The sequence below is a fragment of the Nannospalax galili genome, unplaced genomic scaffold, assembly GCF_000622305.1.
Source record: "Nannospalax galili isolate Female #2095 unplaced genomic scaffold, S.galili_v1.0 scaffold553, whole genome shotgun sequence".
In the NCBI taxonomy this organism is placed as follows: domain Eukaryota; kingdom Metazoa; phylum Chordata; class Mammalia; order Rodentia; family Spalacidae; genus Nannospalax; species Nannospalax galili.
The window spans coordinates 2085172-2104995 of NW_008336313.1; the positions used below are offsets into that span (position 1 = coordinate 2085172).

At 38.5% G+C, this 19824-nt stretch overlaps 1 protein-coding gene across 3 annotated transcripts in view; it reads left to right on the top strand.

The window, feature by feature from the left end:
- Wdr78 (WD repeat domain 78) overlaps nt 1–19824 on the top strand; it is a 117575-nt gene that overhangs the window by 84882 nt on the left and 12869 nt on the right. For 2 of the 3 annotated variants that reach the window (XM_008831087.3, XM_029562493.1), the window contains 6 exons: nt 5217–5303; nt 6835–6986; nt 8958–9115; nt 9371–9492; nt 17727–17825; nt 18274–18500. In XM_008831087.3, coding sequence (XP_008829309.1) covers nt 5217–5303; nt 6835–6986; nt 8958–9115; nt 9371–9492; nt 17727–17825; nt 18274–18500 — 845 coding nt within the window. Of the gene's footprint in view, nt 1–5216; nt 5304–6834; nt 6987–8957; nt 9116–9370; nt 9493–17726; nt 17826–18273; nt 18501–19824 lie in introns of those variants that run through there. The other variant, XR_003849225.1, reaches the window with a different exon arrangement.

Below are 19824 nucleotides of genomic sequence, written 5' to 3' on the forward strand. Positions count from 1 at the left end.
CTCTCTCTCTCTCTCTTTCTGGCATCAGTTCTTTACACCCACTGTGTGGAGGCCGGCTTGCTTATTGTTTCTACTGCCCTTCTGCCCTTGTTCTCCAGGCTGGCTGGCCAGTGAGCTTCCAGCTGATTCTGTCTCCATCTCTGAGCTTACAGATGTCATCACATCCAACCTTTTTAAGGATTCTGGGGATTGAACACAGGCAGCACGCTTGTGCAGCAAGTACTTTGACCCACTGACACTGACACTGTCCCCAACTGTCAAATTCTAATACGAAGGAATTTTTGTTTGTTTTTTAGATATGGGACAAGGCATTTAAGCTGACTATAACTTCTAGTTTTAGCATGCCTCTAAATGAAGTTTACATTTGAAAATGGAGAAAATACAAATAGCTATAGAATACTGTATTTTTCTCCTTATATATAAGAAACATTACCACTTTTATTTTAGGAGATGGGCTTGGGACATTGTATCATGTAAATCCATATGAGATACTGAGATGTGTATTAGAAAATAGTGGTATATGGTTGATTTCATTTAACAGATACCCAAATTCATGCACCTAAATTTTTCTTCCAATCAGAGAAATCATATTTGGAAATATAGACTTAATCTAGTGATCCTTTCAATATGAATGATACTTTTAGGCTTCCTTACTAGTATCGTTACTAATATTTGTAAACACATAAGTAGCACATCATACACACTGGGAATGGTTCAAAGTGTTTTGTCGATACTAATATAACAGCAGTATGAGTCATGTGGTTCATTAGGTTCGTAGGGAACTTGAAGCACAAAGATTATAAATTATTTGCCCAAAGTCACTCAAATAGGAAGTGCAGCAGCCGGGATTCAAATGCTGCCAAAAGTCATCTTGAGGCAATAAGAGGAATCACCAAGCTGGAGAATGGTTTGTTTGCTTTCAAAAAAGCTGTAGAGTAACCAATCTGATGTTCTGCTGAGGATCATGAAATGTTTCTAAAGGCATTTCCCAATTAGCAACTCAAAATCATGTAGGGAGTGGTGGTGTCTTTGCAATAAATATTTAGTGTATTTTGACACTGATGAAGTTAATGTATTTTGTAAAACTGTAGTACTTCATGTATTCAAGAGTTAGCTCTGCTTCATTGACACTTTTTGTTTTAAGTAAAGACTATATTTTTATTTCTATTTTCTTTGAAAGTACAAAGCAATTCGAACTCATTGAACAAGTAAAACAGTCTAATTATATGTAAAAAAAAACTCATCACCATTTCACCCCCATGTCAGTTCATTTTGAGGTACCAAATGCTAACAACCTGATGATGTTTATCCCTTCACATCTTCTCGTGGTTTATCAGTGTTGCAAACATTTATACAAACCAGAGTTGTAGACATAGTCTTGCATATGTTTTGCTTTGATGAAAAGCAATCATACCACACATGTTGCCACTTAAAAAAATTTAATAGCAAGCCAGGTGTGGTGGTGCATTCCTTTAATCCCAGCACTTGTGAGGCAGAGGCAGGCGGAGCTCTGTGAGTTCGACACCAGTCTGGTCTACACAGCAAGTTCCAGGTCAGCTGGGGCTACACAGGGAGACCCTTTCTCAAAAAGACCAAAAAAATTTAATAGCATATCAATCACATTCCCACAAATACTTAACTGCAGTCAATGCCATCTTGTTCTGCTAATGTACTGTATAGCATGGCATATATATATATATATATCTGCAGTTCCAAGGGGTCCAATGCCTGCCCTCTTTTGGCTTCTGTGAAAACTACGTGACATGGATTCACTAACATACATACAGGCAATACACTAATAGAATTAAAGTACAAATCTTTTAAAATTTTTATTGAATTTTTGTGTATTTCATACAGAAAATCATCTTTATATCCCCCCTCCCCATTTGGCGCCTCCCATAGCCCTCACTGGAGTTCATACATTCTGTTCTTTGTGTTAAGGCCTATTATGTAAAGTTAGTGTCCCCAGATGTCCCTCAGTGCAAGTTCATCCCCTGGGGTTTAGTCAGCCAACTAGAGTCCCTCCCTTCAAGAAGATCAGCTCTTCCTCACCCAGCGGCAGTCAGCTGCCAGTAATTCTTCCACTAAGATTGGGGCTTACTGTTCATTTCCACAGTTCTGTGCTGGGTTTTCATCTGCCTGAGTTTGCATGGGATTTATGTATGCTGACACCATTGCTGTAGGTTTGTACGAGAAGGGGCCCAGGTGCCTGTAGGACCATTTCTGTATGGTCATGCACCTCCTCCCTGTCTCTTACAATCTTTCCTCCCCATCTTCCACAATGATCCCTGAGCCCTGGATGGATGGACCTCAATATTGGAGTCATGTCCAAGGACCCACACTCTGTAGACTCTTATTCTCTGTGTTTTGGCCATTTGTGGCCTTTTGTATTCTTAATCATCTGTTGCATGAAGGAGCTTCATTGATGAGAACTGAAAGATGCATTACTGTTCTCGTCATCCCTTGTTCTATGTTCCGTGAGCCTTTGGTGTAGAGGTTGCATCCTAGATGTGCCACTTAGGCTTGGGCAATTCACAGAGAATCTCTGTGTGTGACCAGTAGTGTAACTCTGTAATAATCTGTTGAAAAAGAAGCTACTTTGATGGGTGGTGACTGGGATACTTGCCTGTAAATTTAAGGATCCATATTTTGCACATAGTAAGAAATTACATTTGCCCAGGGATATGTGAGCCTTGAGGTTTTCTCTGAGTTCTATGACCTCTCCCACTATGTGTATTTGGCTAGGTTTACAGTACCACACATGAGTTTCCTCCCACTGAGTGGGCTTTAAGTCTAATTAGGTAACTGTTGATTACCCCAAAGATGAAAGTGCCATACTCACCAATGTCACCTGCTGTGCTGGTCATTGATGTGGTTTTTAGGCCTTGAAGCTGGGGTTAGACCATTGATTGATGTTCTCCCTTAGCAGCTTGTGTGGTGCTCTCCAAAGCTCTGAGAACTTGCCTTCAGGGGAAGTGGCTTCCAGGTCAGTTTGAGCTCCATTGCTCCAAATCCTGTGCCCAAGTATCTCCTGTCTTCAACAATAGGGCATTGACACGTTTTATCAAGTACTATGCTATGTGCAAACCTAATAGTTGTTGTCAACAGTTAGAAATAAAATCTATAGTCATTTTTGTTGAAGCCTGAAAATCACATTATTTTAATTATGTTTATTTTAAATAAAATGAAGTAATCTTTCTATGAATTTGCCTCTGTGTACTTAAGAAAATCTTTTAGATAGTGGGTTTGCTACATTAATAATAGCTATTAATAAAGATACATGAAACATTTATTTTAATTTTTTATGTGTATGTGTGTGGGCCTGACTGTATGGATGTGTATCATGTGCACACATGTGCACGCAGCAGCCCAAAGAAGGCATTGGATCCCTTTGAACTGGAGTTAGAGGCAGCTGATGTGGGTGCTGGGAACCAAAGCTGAATCCTCTGCAGAAGCAGTGCATTCCACCAACTGCTGAGCCATCTCTCCAGCCCCTGAAACACTTTTATAGACCGACTGCACTAGCATTTTAAAATGAATTCAGTATAATCAAGATTAAATCATTTTGAATGAAGTTAAATAAAAGCATAGTACAGATGGCATATATAGCATTAATTGATTTATTGTACAAATATTTATTGAACATTCACTGTGTTCCAGAACTCTGCTAAGATACTAGCCGTACAACAGTACTTAAGTCATACTGGGTCCAGAAACAACTTCTGAAGTGCTTTGTTCAGGAAAATAAGTGGTGCTGTGAAAGCACCTAAGATAGTCTCCTAAATCCTCCTTAAAAAGCCTAAACCTGAGCAGAGTCAAATGGGCATTAGTCAGTATCAGGGGGAAAGATGAGAACTGTTTTAAGTCAGAGGCATCTCTGGAGAGTGGAGATCGTCTTGAAATGAGGGAGGTAACCAAAAAACATACTAATTAAAAATAAAAAGTATTCTGATATCAAAAATGAGGCTGGGTTTGATTGGCCACTAATCATTTGTTTAGGCACTAGGAATGTACATCGGTTAGTAGACTAGTAGTTCCTTAGCATGTACAAGGCCCTGGGTTTGATCCCCAGGATGCATAAAACCAGATGTGGAGATACACATCAGTAATCCCAGCATAGCTAAATCATGCTAACCTGGGCTATATAAGACCCTGTCTCCAAATCAAACAAGAACTCCCACCGTGTGTGTGTGTGTGTGTGTGTGTGTGTGTGTGTATTTGCATATGCATTTCTTGAAGTGGCCTTCTATATTAGTTCAGACTACCATAACAAAGTATGACCGACTGTGTAGCTAGACAACAGCAACTCATTTTCTCATAGTTCTGGCAGCTGGCAAATCAAAGATCAATGTGCCAGCTGATTTGGTTGCCAGAGAACTTCCTTCCTACCTACCCCCTTTTAACTGTGGTCTCACAGGGCAGAGAGCACTCTACTGTCTTCTCCTTCTCTTCCTAACTGGCCACCAATCCTATTGAATTAAGACCCCACCCACACGACCTCATTGAACCTTATCCTAAAAGGATTATTTACTATTCAATCATATTCTAGGCTAGGGCTTCATCATATGAATCTCACGGGAGGGGGACACATTTGGTCCATAGCACCTGCCTTTAAAGTATTTTTTATTTTATATTTAAAATGATTATGTAATCCTCGAAACCCCAATGACATTAAAATGTAGTAATAATCTTGGAAGATTACCTCAGTATGTAAAAGAACTTGTAAGTAATTGATTCTTCTTTTAAAAATGATTATGTTTATTTGTGTGGGGGGGGTGTACAAGTAATGGTAGTTTGCTCTCTCCTTCCACCATTTGAATGCAGTTGTCAGGCTTGGTGGCAGGCACCCTTCCCAGCTGGGCCATCTTGCTGGTCTAGTAATTGATACTTTGTAGGTGCTTACTCATCAACTTGGAAATGAGACACATTATATTGATTAATTGTATTTGCTTAGGAAAATGCAGGAACAGAATAACATTTTTATGATTTTTTTATATCAGAGGAAGTCTTACCAGGATTTTCTTTTCTTTCTTTGCAGTGCTGGAGATCAAACTCAGAGCCTTATGCATGCTAAGCAAACAATCTCACCCTGAGCTACAGCCCCAGCCTTCCCTTATGAGTAGTTTTTTTTTAAAAAAAATACAGTTTCATTAGTAGCATTTGCTAATATTTTATGCTATCTTATTTTAGTGTTTTTTTTTTTTTCTGGTTTTCAGGACCTTTTGGCTGTTGGCTATGGGCACTTTGGATTTAAAGAGCAAAAAAGAGGAATGGCTTGCTGCTGGTCAATAAAGAATCCCATGGTAACCCAAACAGGAGCAATAATCGTTTTTATTTAGTCAAATGTTGACAAGATTTTTATACAGTATATGATTAATATGTAATGATTCAATGAAGTCCAGAAAATTCTATAAGTCAAGACTTCTTTTTACTTTCTTTTCATTTTTATATATGTAACAAGTGTGTAATAGTTGTGTGCACCTTTGTGCGTGTGCACATGGAGGCCAGTGGACAACCCAGGCACCTCCCACTTTGCTTTTCAAGACAGTATCTCCCTGGCCTGGAACTCATAGATGAGGCTGGCAGACTGGCTAGCCTCAGAAATCTGCTTGTTTCTGCCTCCCAACAGAATTACACACCCACACACAATTCCTTCACATGGGTTCTGGGGCTTGAATTCAGGTACTCATGCTTTTAACGCAATTAATTACCAACTGAGCCACCACCCCAGCAATCACATCATTTTCCCAATCAAGATTTGTTCTTACTAACATTTATGGATTCATTGAATAAATATTGGATATCTTCTATGTACTGTTAAATCTAATGATGCAAATTGAGCCATTACTATCACAGCTATTATAAAGTGAGTCTGTAGGTGAATGAGGATCCTTGTAAAGCATCTCTTTATGCTTGATTGTCTTTTCTATGAACAGCATATCATTGGATATCAGCTATCCTCAGTTAGGTTTTTTTTTTTTTTTTTTTTTTTTTTTTTTTTTTTTCTTTTTGAAGCAGTGTCTCCCTGTAGCCTCAGCTGTCCTGGAACTACTATGTAGACCAGGCTGGCCTTGAACTCACAGAGATCTGCCTGCCTCTGCCTCCCAAGTGCTGGGACTACAGGCGTGAGCCACCATGCCCGGCTTCTCAGTTAGTTTTAAGTCAGAAGTAAACGTGAAGTAGAAAACTTGGAGGGAGGGTAAAAGAGCATACACAATGATTAAAATTATTGGAAGTAGTCATAGAAGCCGGGCTGATAGTGTAGCAATGAGCTGTTTTAAATGTGGCAGGACTCACAGAATTCAGCAGCAGCAGCTTGTCTTCTTTTTTACATATGGGGTTAGAAAGGAAACGATTTAGATGAGACATGATAGAATTGCAAAAAAAAGTACCTCGGAGAGCTTTGGAGGTTTTCCCCCTGTTCGTTATCTAGAAATAATGACGTAACTCACCTTTCTAAAGCACATGCCAGAAGTTAGAAGTGGGTGATGATTTATTTGCAGCCCATTATGTGTTTGTATAGGGAGGAAAATATGTGATGGTCATGCAAATCCTGTTAAAAGGTCACCAAATGTGACAAGTATTGTGGAAATCCATAATGTATTTTTAAGCTATTAAGGGCTAAGGATTCATAGTTTTACTAGAATAAAGGTGGTAGCTAGTTGAGGTTTCATTTTCATATGTACTAGGAATCAGAGACAGGACTAACTGAAGGTACACAGACTCCCTCCCTCTCCCCTATCTACTGCCACCAGATAGTCTCAGCCCCCATTATCTTCCACCTCACTATGGTCTGCAAAAGTGCTTAAAGTGTAATATGATATTTTCTTCCAGTGGCCAGAACGTATTTTTCATAGTCCACATGGAGTTACTTCTGTGGATTTTTCAATCAGCTCACCTAATCTGCTAGCAGTCGGCTATCATAATGGCACAATAGCAATTTACAATGTACAGAGCAGCAGTAATGTTCCAATTCTGGACAGTAGGTGAGAATCTACAAAATAGAGACACATACAGTGCATGCTTGAATTTTGAGGAAAAATGTTATTTACTTTAAAGTGAATATTTTGTTGCTTCTGAAGGTGATATTGTTTTATGAAATATTTAATATTTCATATTGTCTCCAGCTGGAATATTGTTTACTTATTACTTCCTTCATACTCTTCTCTGCCTGCCTCACCAACAAACTCTCTCTCTCTCTCTCTGTCTTTCTCTCTATCTCTCGGTCTTTTTGAGACAGGGTCTCCCTGTAGCCCTAACTGGCCTGGAACTCACTACGTAGACTAGGCTGGCCTTGATCTCACAGAGATCTGTGTGCCTCTGCCTCTCTGAGTGCTGGGACTAAAGGCATGCACCATCATGCCCGACTTACCAACGAACTTCTTTTGGCTTGATGGCATATGGATTTTTTTTTTTTTTTTTTTTTTTTTTTTTTTTTTTTTTGGTCTTTGTGAGACAGGGTCTCCCTGTAGCCCCAGCTGTCCTGGAACTCACTGTGTAGACCAGCCGGCATATGGATATTCTTAAACATTGCTTTGGCTTCACCTCCTCTAAGAAACGCTATTCCTTTCTTTGGTGCATCTTATATCGACCTTAATCATAATGCTTGTTGCTGTATACACACTATTTGTTGATAAGAAGATAGACAGACCTTACCTTTGCATTCTCATGTCATAGAATATTTGGCATGTAACAGCCGTGGACGAAATGTGTGATGAAGAATGAAGGAGTCAGTAAATGAGTAAGTTAGAATACCAGGAGGGTAAAGATGAAAGACAGTTAAATAAGGCCAGGAATTTTGTTTGCTTGCTTGTTTTACTAGGCCAGATATTAATGTGACTAAAATGTGGAGGTATATTTATATTAATGTGAGGGTAAACTTGGTTAGGACTGAGTATAGTCATTAAAGCAGTGGTTCTTAAAACTTAACTTTGAAGTTTTCTGCATAGTTTTGTAAACATGGGGCTTTGTGCTTATTTCTAGAGAAGAGCTCATGTTTTTACCAAATGTTCAAAACTTATGTAGCCTTTTCTAAAAGTTCAGAACTATTATATTTGGAAGTTGTATAAAATAATCAAGGGAATCAGAAATAGGACTGTAGCATTTCATTCATTCAATAGAGAGTCAGTAATCTGAGAAATCATTTTAATTGTTCAGAAAAAAATAATCTCAGAATCAAGCTAGTGGGCAATCCTAAAAAGACAGGGAGAAGAGTGAATGTAGTAAGAATTGTTTGAGTAGAACTAAATTGATTAAAAAACTAATGATTTAAACAATGGAAAATACACTATACAAATAAAGTTACTTATATTCTATATGTCTTAAGATAAATTCAAAGAATTTATACAACTAAACTAAGAAAGAGTGGATATATGAAGGGAAGAAATAGAGATTTCTAAGAAGAAAATATTTACTTTTATATTCCTTTTAAAATAGGTAATAAGATTATAAGTCAGTTAAAAATTCCTTTTGAAAGAATTAAGAAACACTTGGTAAATATTAAGGTAAAGTGATTTTCTTTCCCATTTCTCATAATATTTAAAAATATGGTTTTCACACATGATAAATATAGACAGATAGATGCTAGAGAGATAGATGCTAGATAGATGCTAGATAGATGATAGATAGATAGATAGATAGATAGATAGATAGATAGATGTAAAAAGGGTGGGACAGTGAGATGGATGAGTGGATAAAGGCACTTGCCTCCAAGTCTGAGGACCTGGTACCCATGTGACAGAAGGGAAGAACTGGACACTCTTCTCTGAGCTCTATTCATGTTCCCTGGAATGCACGCAGAACCCCCTGAACATTAAATAAATAAAAATTTAAAAAATTTTAAAGTATGGTTTTGAATATTGTTATATGAGTAGAAAATGATCCTTTAGTGAACTGTGCTTATTATACTCTACGGCCTTTAAACTTATTGAACTGACTGGCATTTTCTCCTGTTTTAGCGAATCACCTCAGAAACATTTGGGACCTGTATGGCAAGTGCAGTGGATAGAGCAAGACAGAGGAAGTACCAGCAACGACAAAAGAGAGACCTTAGTCTCTGTATCAGCGGATGGAAGGGTCTCCAAGTGGACTATACGGAAAGGACTGGACTGTCGTGGTAAAAACAAAAAGATGCGTGTGTCCGTAGTGCTGTGTGAACTAAAGTCTCTAGTGTGCCACGTGTGAAAGTTGACCTACTTTGGTTTGCTCAGTGACAGTGGCTTGGCCGTTGTTTCTCCTGATTTTAACCCAGTCATACACATACGATGTCAAAAATCATAATTACTTTGCAGAAGAGACAAGCATGACACTCACTTTACCTTTTCATGTGGTTAAATAACAAGCTACGCGTATTTCTTTTCTTTTAATAAAGACCTGATGCGACTGAGGAGAACCGCGACTGCCAACACCAAAAAGAGCACGGAAAAGGCAAAGAAAGGGGAAACCTTCATCTCTAGGCAGGCTCCAGGCATGTGCTTCGCTTTTCATCCCAAGGTAAGGTATTTCAGCCCGTCGTTTACTCTTGCCTGTTGCAGTATCAAACACTGAGGTATGTTAGCATAAAACACGACTTTTTGTGTTAATAAATATGTACATAAAAAATAAACACGTAGCTGCCAATGTGAGGTAGAACGGTAGAGAGGTGTTGCGGAGAACTGACTCACTTTCCCTTGTCCCTCTTGGCCACTCTCAGGATTAAGGGATTAGGATAACCACTTGAGTTTGTATTTGTCAAGACCAGAATCAAATCAGAACAGTTAATGAAGTTCTACTTTTCTATAGGTGCTTTGGAATCAGATAATTCAGACACTGTGATAGAACAAATCCCATGTGATCATACTGATCATCACCGCGCATAGGAACCCTTGAGCCCCTTTCTCCATTCTAACCTGTTATGTAATCACATTTAAGGGCCAGAGTGGTAGCTCAGCCAGTAAAAAGCACTTGCTCTGTAAGCTTGAAGACCTGAGTTTGACTGTGAACTCATGTAAAAAGTTGGGTACAGAAGTATACATTTATAATCCCAGCACTCCTACAGCAAGATGGGAGCTGGACACAGGAGAATTGATTAGAAGCTCACAGACCAGCTAGCCTTTTTAGCAGAAACGAGACCCTGCCTCAGTAAAGTGGAATGCAAGAACTGACTCCTTAAAACTGTCCTCTATCTGCCATGGCACGCCATGGCAGACACACAAACACATACACACACACACACACACACACACATGCACACACATACACATGCACATGCATACACATACACACACTCACCAAAAATAAATAGATTTGAAAAAATGGGGGGCGGTGAGATGGCTCAGCACTTGTCCTACAAGCTCTTAATTCAGTCCCTGGGACCTGTGGAAGAAGGCGAGAACCAACTCCCGAAAGTTGACAATAGTAATAGAACAAAAGTTTAAAAAGTTAAACAGTGGGCTGGAGAGATGGTTCAGGGGTTAAGAGCACTTGTTTTTCCAGAGGATCCGGGTTTGACTCCCAGTACCACATGGCAGCCAACAACCATCTGCAACTCCATTTGCACAGGATTTTATGCCCTCTAGCCTCCTTGGGCTTTGCATGAAATGGGTACACTTATACACATGCAGACAACATTCATACACATAAAATAAATATAGATAAATAAATTTTGTTTTGGTCTTTTTGAGACAGGGTCTCCCCGTAGTCCCAGCTTGTCCTGAAACTCACTATGTAGACCAGGCTGGCCTTGAACTCACAGAGATCCGCCTGCCTCTGCCTCCTGAGTGCTGGGATTAAAGGCGTGCATCACCATGCCCGGCATAAAATATTTTTTAAAAACTAAAGTAAACTTTAGAAGGAAAATTATCAAGATGAGAGAGGGAATCAATTACACAGAAAATGAAAAATAATATTTAAAATTAATTTTGTCAAAATCTGATTCAATGAGATAAAGACTAGAGCTGGTGAAGATGAAGATTCTTGTCTTGCTTCGGATGAAAAACTTTAAAAATAAATAAAGGTAGTGATGACCCTGTGTAGTTCTTTTTAAAATGAATTTGCATAAGATTAGCATTATTTTGTCATCACACTTGATAGTATTAACCATCTGAGCTTGGAGTGAAAATTTTAACCATAAATTCAAATTTTAATAGAAATGGTGTTGCTCCTCTGTTTTCTTCTTGCATGAGCATTGGTAATGTGTCTGTTAAGGACTTTTCTATTTCATCCATATTGTTGGCTGTATACACATACTAATAGTCTAGTAACATCCTTTAATAACTTTAGAATGCCTCTTCATGCCCTTTAATGACTTAATGAGGCCATTTAATTCTAATATTGTTAATTTGTATCTTCTGTTTTTGGTTAATCTATCTGGGTTTCAGTCAGGACTCAAACTCCGTGTGCTGTCTAGACTGGTCTCGAACTCCTAGGCTCCCATGTTATTCCTACAATAGCTAGATTGCACTGCACACCACTGCACCTGGTTCATCAGTTTCATTTATCTCCTAAACTCAATTCTGATGCAATTGATTTTAATTCTACTTTTCTGTTTTCTGTATAATTGGTTATAGCTTTGATCTTGGTAATTTGCCTTCTTCAGTTTACACTGGTTTGACATTGTTCTTGTCTCACTAACTTCTTAAGATGTAAACTGGGCAAACTGATTTGTGCACTTCTTTTTCTGGATACAGTTTTTAAAATTAATTGTTAGCACAAACTAAAGGTCTTGTTTTCCCATTTTCATATGTGTATATCACTGTGCGCTGTGTGTATCCATCCCTCACTGCACTCTCTGTCTCCTCTCACTGGTCACCTCCTTCCCACAGTCTCACCTCTGTTTTCCCCTCTAACACATATCTTAATATTTGGGGAGGAGGGGTTGAGACAGACTCTCAGGAGTCTCAGGCCCTCCTTCCCACATAGTCTCACTTCTGTTTTCCCCTCTAACACATATTTATCTTAATATTTGGGGAGGAGGGGTTGAGACAGACTCTCAGGAGTCTCAGGTAGCTCAGGATAGTCTCTATCCATTTCTTATGGATTATTCAGATCTTTAGAATATGAGTTTTTCAAGTATTTCTTGGTGATACTCTGGATTTCATTGAAATCTGCACTAGGACCCTACTTTTCATCTCTAATTTTATTAATTTTGGTCTCTGTCTTTCTTTGGGTAGTTTTGGGTGGCATTTGTCAGTGTTGTTTTTCAAAGAACTAGCTCTTTGATTGACTGGCATTGTTTTCTCAACTTCTGTCTAGGTACGTTTGTTACTGATAGAAATCTTGGAGCTTTCTGATAGCGTTTTTATAATCTTTTACACAGAATAATATCATCTGCAGGTATGGATACTTTGACTTCTTCCTTTCTTATTTGCATTACTATTTCCTTATCTTGTCTTATTGTTTAGCTAAGACTTTTAAAACTATGTTGAATAGTAGCTGAGAGAGTGGACACCCTTGTCTTGTTCCTGATTTGAGTGGAAATGCTTTTAGTTTTTCCCATTTACTATGACGTTGACTATAGTTTTGTAATATATATTCTTTATTATGATGAGATGTGTACCTTGTATTCCTGCTGGCTTCAGGGCTTCCATCATTAAAGAAGTGTTGAATTTGTCTAAAGCATTTCTGCATCAATGAAAATGATCACATGATTTCTGTTTGGGTTCATTTGTATAACATACTGCATTTATTGATTAATCTATATTGAACTATCCCTGCATCTCTGGAATGACATCATCTTGATCATGGTAAATGATCTTTTTGATGTGTCCTTAATTCAATTTACAAGTATCTTATTGAGAAATGTTGCATCTATGTTCATAAGGACGATTGGTCTATAATTTTCTTTTCCTGTTGTGTCTATCTGCTTTTGGTATCAGGGTAATCCTGGTTCTATAGAAGGAGTTTGGAAGCATTCCTTCCTTTCCTATTCTGTTGACTAATTCGAGAAGCATTGGTGTTCTTTAAATGTCTGACAGAATTCACCAGTGAATCCATCTGAATCTGGTACTTTGCCAGATTACCACATGAATGGCTCCTAACCTTGTTCCTGACAGAGACTTGTTCACCTGTGAAACCCCTGAGCTTGCCTCTACTGTTCATATTGTTTCTCAGCTTTCTTGTCTTTCAAACTCCTACTAGAATAGCCCTTAAAACTCTGCTTAAAACATTCAGTAGCAGTTCTAGACCAAAGTTCCAAATTCTTTCACACTCCTTCAAACCTGTTCTAAAGGCCGAAGATTCACAAGGTTAGGTTTATCACAGCAGTGGCTCCACTTCTTATACCAATTTTCTGTTTTACTTTTCCTGTTGCTGTGATGAAATATCCTGACAAAAAGCAGCTTAAGGGAAAACAAGTTTGGCTCACAGTTTCAGAGTACAGTCCATCCTGGTAGGGAAGTCATGCTGTCAGGAGCCTTGAGGCATCGGCCACATAGCACTGCAGTCAGGAAGCAGAGGAAGATGAATGCAGGTGCTCAGCTCATTTTTGCCTTTGTATTCAGTCCAGCACCACAGGCCATGGAAAGACACCACCTACAATTAAAGTGGGTCTTCCCACTTCAATGAATCTAATCTAGATAAGCTCACAGGCACCACCAGAGACCACCATGATCTAGATAGTCCCTGACGTGTGTTCCAGAAGCTTAGCTCCTAGGTGATGCTGGATCCTGTCAATTTGACAGTATTAACATCACAATCGGTCTTAAAGGATTGCTTTCACCATCTACTACAGGTCTTTCCTCTCCCTGGGAGTGGGGAGCTCCCCAAACTAAGCCAACTCCTCCAGACTAACTCTGGACTTTCTCTCCCTGTATTGTAAAGTTCTCTATTTCACTTTTTCTGTTAAAACCAGTGATATGTGGATATCACTCATCTCTTCTGACGTCTCCTGTCTAACTTACCCCCTGGAGACTCCAGCAGATTCTACTTTTGTGTCATCTGTCATCTTCAACTTCCTCCTCTGTGGATTTCTGAAGCTTTTCCTCTCTTTCTTTAGAATATGTCTTTTTTTTCTTGTCTTCTTTACTGGGTCACAGAGAGGCTGCTTCTAGCCCACTGTCTTACCCAACAAGGAAAGTAACTAATATACATATATATGTATATATATTAAGAACTCTGATTATTCTTTTTAAAAAGTTTATTATATTTGTGTAAGTGTGCATGCATGTAAGTGCACCACATGTGTGCAGTGCCCTTGGAGGCCAGAAAAGGGTATCAGAGCTCCTGGAACTGGGGTTATGCATGGTTGTTAGCTGCTGTGTGTGTGCTGGGAACCAATCCTGGGTTCAGTGCTCTTAGCCACTGAGCCATCTCTCCAGACCCCAATTATTCTCCTAGATTCTATGCAGTCGTTTATCTCTTCTGGGTAATTTTGGCTTGAAGTCTACTGTATCAGATATGAATATAACTACTTCCGGCTTCCACTTGCTCTAAGTATCAATTTACATCCTTTTACTTTCAGTCTCTTGGCGAGTGAGGTGTGTTTCTGCATGTTGTAATTGGAGAGTTAAGAGCATTTACATCTAATGTTATTATTGAAAGGGATTAGTGTCCCCTGTAATAGTTTCTTTCTTTCCTTGTTAATTCAACTATTGTTGGTTATCCCTCCCCCCAATTTATGTAAGTGGTTTGCTGTTCAGTGAGCTGCACATGATTTCTTCTGTCTATTAGTACATTTATTCCTATGGTGAAAATTTTCTTTCCTGCACTCTGATGATTGAGACTGTCTTTCTTTCTCCCCTGTGTAAAGGATTCCTTTAAGTATCTTCTGCTTTGCAGGTTTGGGGTCATGAGTTGCTTTAGTTTGTATTTATCTTGGGAGGTTTATATTTTCCCATTGACTTTAAAAGAAAACTTTGATGGCATATAACTTGTTTTTCTCATCACTATGACCAAATACTTGGGAAAAGAAATTTAAGGGAGGAAGGATTTATTACAGTTTGTGGTTTCATGATAGGGAAGACATTATGTCATCCATGGTGGAGTGGTTCCTATCCTTGGCAGTGCAATGTGGCCAGATGCCTCAAGGCTCCTGACAGCATGACTTCCCTACCAGGATGGACTGTACTCTGAAACTGTGAGCCAAACTTGTTTTCCCTTAAGCTGCTTTTTGTCAGGATATTTCATCACAGCAACAGGAAAAGTAAAACAGAAAATTGGTATAAGAAGTGGAGCCACTGCTGTGATAAACCTAACCTTGTGAATCTTCGGCCTTTAGAACAGGTTTGAAGGAGTGTGAAAGAATTTGGAACTTTGGTCTAGAACTGCTACTGAATGTTTTAAGCAGAGTTTTAAGGGCTATTCTAGTAGGAGTTTGAAAGACACTCACATCTCAGTGAATCTTGAAACAGAGCTTTAGCTAGATGTGGGACTGTGGTTACACCTCATAAGCCAACCCCCAATGGTGTCCTACTTCCAGCAAGGCTCAGCCTCTTAAAGCTTCTACAATCTCCCAAACCAGTGCCACCTGCAAGGAGACCAAATGTTCAAACACTTGAACCTTTGGAGGTCATTTCATATTCAGTCCACAACAGGCAAAATAGTCTTGGTCAGCAGTTATTTATTTCAGGGCTTGAACTACGTCATTCTAGGCTTTCCTGACTTTTGTGGTTTATGTCAAGAGGTCTGATGTTATTCTGATTTGTTTACCTTCCAAGTGCATTGGCGTTTTTCCTTTGAAGCTTTTAATGTGTTATGGAAAGGTTGTTTGCTAGTCATGTGTATTTGAAATTTTAAATACCTCTTATACTTGGATGTTTCTTTCCCTGAAATTGGGGGTGGGGGTTAGCTATAATGTCTTTGAAGACATTTTGCTATGCTTTTAATTATTTATTTTATTAACAGAACCTTCTTTTGCCATGGATTCATAGGTTTGTTTTCTTTGTCATGTCTAAGTTGTGGTCATATTGTTTCCTTTTTACTGATGTCTGACTGTAGAACTGCTCTGCCTCACCTTTCATCCTTGCTACTTGGTCGGGACTTTCTCCTCCGTGCTGCTGACTTCCTTAACCAGGTCCTCACTGATTTCCTTATTGCATTCATCTGCTTGTTTGTGTCCACTTGGAAGTCATTTGTCTTTTTTTTTTTTTTTTTTTAACAAAATGAGTCTTTTTAGTTGGTGTATACATAATTTTTAAAAAATTATCGAATTTTTGTGTATTTCATACAGAACATCTCAGTCACTCTTAATCATCTTTATAACCCCTTCCGCACTGATACCCTGCCATAGTCCCCCCGCTGGAATTCGTGCATTCTGTCATTTGTGTTAAGGAAGGTCCATTGTATCGAGTCAGTGTCCCCAGACGTTCTTCAGTGCAGGCTCATCTACGGAGGTCTCGTCAGCCTATGTAGAGTCCCTCCCTTTAGGAAGATGAGCTCTTCCTCACCCAGCAGTTATCGGCTGCCAATATTTCTTCAGTTAAGATTGGGGTCTGCTGTCCATTTCCCCAGTTCTGTGCTGAGTTTTTGTGTGCTTGTTTGCACGGGTCTTGTGCATGCTGACACCATTGCTGTAGGTTCAAATGAACAGGGTTCCAGGAACTTGTAGGACTCTCTTTCAGTATGGTCATGCACTTCTTCCCTGAAGAGTCATTCATCATTTTTACAAGTAGGTTTGAATTCCTGGGCCAGCATTTTTACCATTTCAGTATCATTATATTTAATAATTGAGACGTGTTGATCTTCTGATTGAGCCTCTTTTTCTCGCTTTTTCTTGTCTCCGTGTTAGAATGTATGCATCTGTTGGAGTCAGTATCTCTTCTAGCTTTGAGAGTCTTCTCAAAAGGAGCCTTGTCTTCAGAGCTCAATTCCTAGTACCACTCAGAGTGGAGAAAAAACCACAGTAAGAGCAACACCAAACCAAGCATGTAAATATGCTTATAACCGGTTAAAGCCAACTACTCTATTTTATGTTCTAAGGAACATAAAATGGTGGAAATACAGCAATCTATGAATTAAAAAATTAGAGTAAAATTTAAAATGCTAAATTAATGAAAGAAAGGAATGACAAGAAACAGTGTTGAATAAAAGGAAGAAAGAAAAGAGAATAGTTACAGGGAGACCCTGTCTCAAAAAGACCAAAAAAAAAAAAAAAAAAAAGAGAGAGAGAGAGAGAGAGAGTATAATGCTATGATGAAACAGAGAAAAAAGCCATGAGGGTAATGCCAGGAAATATCTTTATGGACTCCAAGTAGGAAAAGATTTGTAAAAGCACAGAAATACTACTATGAAATAAAGTGAGGACAGCTGTTTGTGAAAGAAAATATAAGACAAAAAGAAAAACCGCCTGCCAGGAGAAGATATTTGTAACATGTAATAGTCAAAACAGTAGGTTCTAAAATATGCAAAGAATTTTTGCAGATGGACATGAAAAGGACAGATCTTTAAATAAAATGGCCAATAAATATAAAAAAATCAGTCTTACTGATATCCACATAAATGGGGCTTAAAACCATGTATAGTTATTCATCACATACAATGGCAACACATCAGATTTCTGGTGTGACCAATCTTGAGTGGGTCAAGAACTCTTATACTGACAGTGTATAAAAGCCTCCTGAGAGCATGGATTATGGGCATGCACCACCATACCTGGCTTTAATAGTCTTTCAAAGAGGTTTCATCATTGTAAAATCATGAAAAGGACAAAACATTGTATTCAAGATAGCATTTCTTTTGAGTGATTGTTGAATTGGATGAATATTTGATTGTCTAATCTTGTATTTAACACAATAATACATCTTGTGTTGTAGGACACAAACATATATTTGGCTGGTACTGAAGAAGGTCTTATTCACAAGTGTTCTTGTTCATACAATGAACAATACCTAGAGACCTATAGAGGACATAAGGTTAGTTTAATTTCAGTAGATACGAAAACTGTATCTGACAGTATTTTTGAAAAAAATATATACAATGCATTTGACAGATAGAATAAGTTTGCAACTGCAGTTAATACCAGCTTCAATTAGCTGCTTATGCCGATCTCAAGACAAAATTGTCTCTGGCCTATATTTATTTTTGTCTCTCTTTATGATCATTTCTTCCAAATTTCGCTCCTCTTAATACTTATTTATCTTTCCTGAGGCTGTATGTACTAACATTTGGTGGCCATTATCTCATGTATATCTAAAGCAGTTATGGGAAGATTCCATTTATGCACTTACATTCAGCTGAAATAGTGCCTATATAATACTTGGTGGTGTGCAAAATTATTGAAATGTTAGCAATTTTTAATTGGTTGGCTGAATTTAAGATGTGACATTGCTAAATATTATTTGTCCAATTTACATTTTCTAGGGTCCAGTGTATAAGGTAACATGGCACCCATTTTGTCATGATGTCTTCTTAAGCTGCTCTGCAGATTGGGGTGTCATGATGTGGCATCAAGAGACTTTCAAGCCAGTTTTGAGTTTTTATCCAACTACTTATGTTGTTTATGATGTTGCCTGGTCACCAAAATCATCCTATATATTTGCTGCTGCAAATGAGAGCAGAGTTGAGATTTGGGACCTTCAAATCAGCACGTAAGTATTAGATGGTGTTTAGGGGATGTTTCTAATAGAAACAGTTCAAATTAAATAACACCATTTAGTCTGTCAACAGGTGGAGTGCTGTAGCCTAAATACTGTCAACCAAAAGTCAAGTTTTGCTAAATGACTCACTTTTAAATAAATGACAAGTATATAAAGTGGTTATTTAAATAATCCAACCTCTGGTTTTAATTTTTTTGGTAAAAGTACAATTGCCAGGGCAATACTTATTTAGAAAAAGTAGAATAAAGCTTCCACAATTTTTAAAAGAGCACAAGTGGTTGTTTTGAAAGACCAAAACTAGGAAAAGGTTCTGTTGAGAGCGCCTGCTTGTATTCCAGAGGTCCATGTGAATCAAAGCATTCTTCTGTGAAGACTCTTATCACAGCCTAGACACACAGCCCAGTGGTAGAAGTCTTGCCTGCACATACAAGGCCCTGGGTTTGATTCCCAGCATGCAAAAACCAAAACCAAAACAACCTCTAACAAGTCAAACAAAAAGACAAATTAGCAAACCACCAAATAACCCCACACTTGTTATTTAAGAAGTTGTACGGTTCTTGAGGGAAATGGGAACAGTGTGAGGAGTGTATCTCTTGTTTATCCATCTCCACACTGATGGAGATTTACTTCAAGGAAGTTTCTCACATAGTCCTGGAAAGGCTTCAGTTTGCAGGACAGGCTAGCAGTTTAGAATTTCTGGCACAAGTCATTTTGCAGTTTTGAATTAAAAAGTATTTCACAGGCAAAAATTCCAGGGAATGCCCAGTCTTTTCTCCTTAAGGTCTTCAACTGATTTGATGAAGTATACGCACATTATGCATAGTGGGTAGCTTTGTTCAAATTCTAATTTTCATGTAAGTTACAATCAGAGAGAGAGAGAGAGAGAGAGAGAGAATCCTTCACAGTGATGACAAACTAGTGTTTGACCTAAAAATTGTATATTATAACCAAGGACACACAAAATTAACCATCACAAAAGCTTAAGTTTATGTGTTCACATCTAAGTTATGAATTATGTAGCCTGGCACACGCCTTTAGTCCCAGCACTCGGGAGGCAGAGGCAGGCGGATCTCTGTGAGTTCAAAGCCAGCCTGGTCTATATAGCGAGTTCCAGGCCAGCTGAGGCTACATGGAGACTCTGTCTCAAAATAAAAAAATTTCATTGTTGGCCAAAGGGACTCCCAGATAGTAACCAGCATAGAACTGGGAAAATGAACAGCAGATCCCAATCTTATACAAAGGAATATTGACAACTGATTGCTGCTAGATGAGGAATAGCTGACCTTCCTAAAACAAAGACCTCTAGATATGCTGA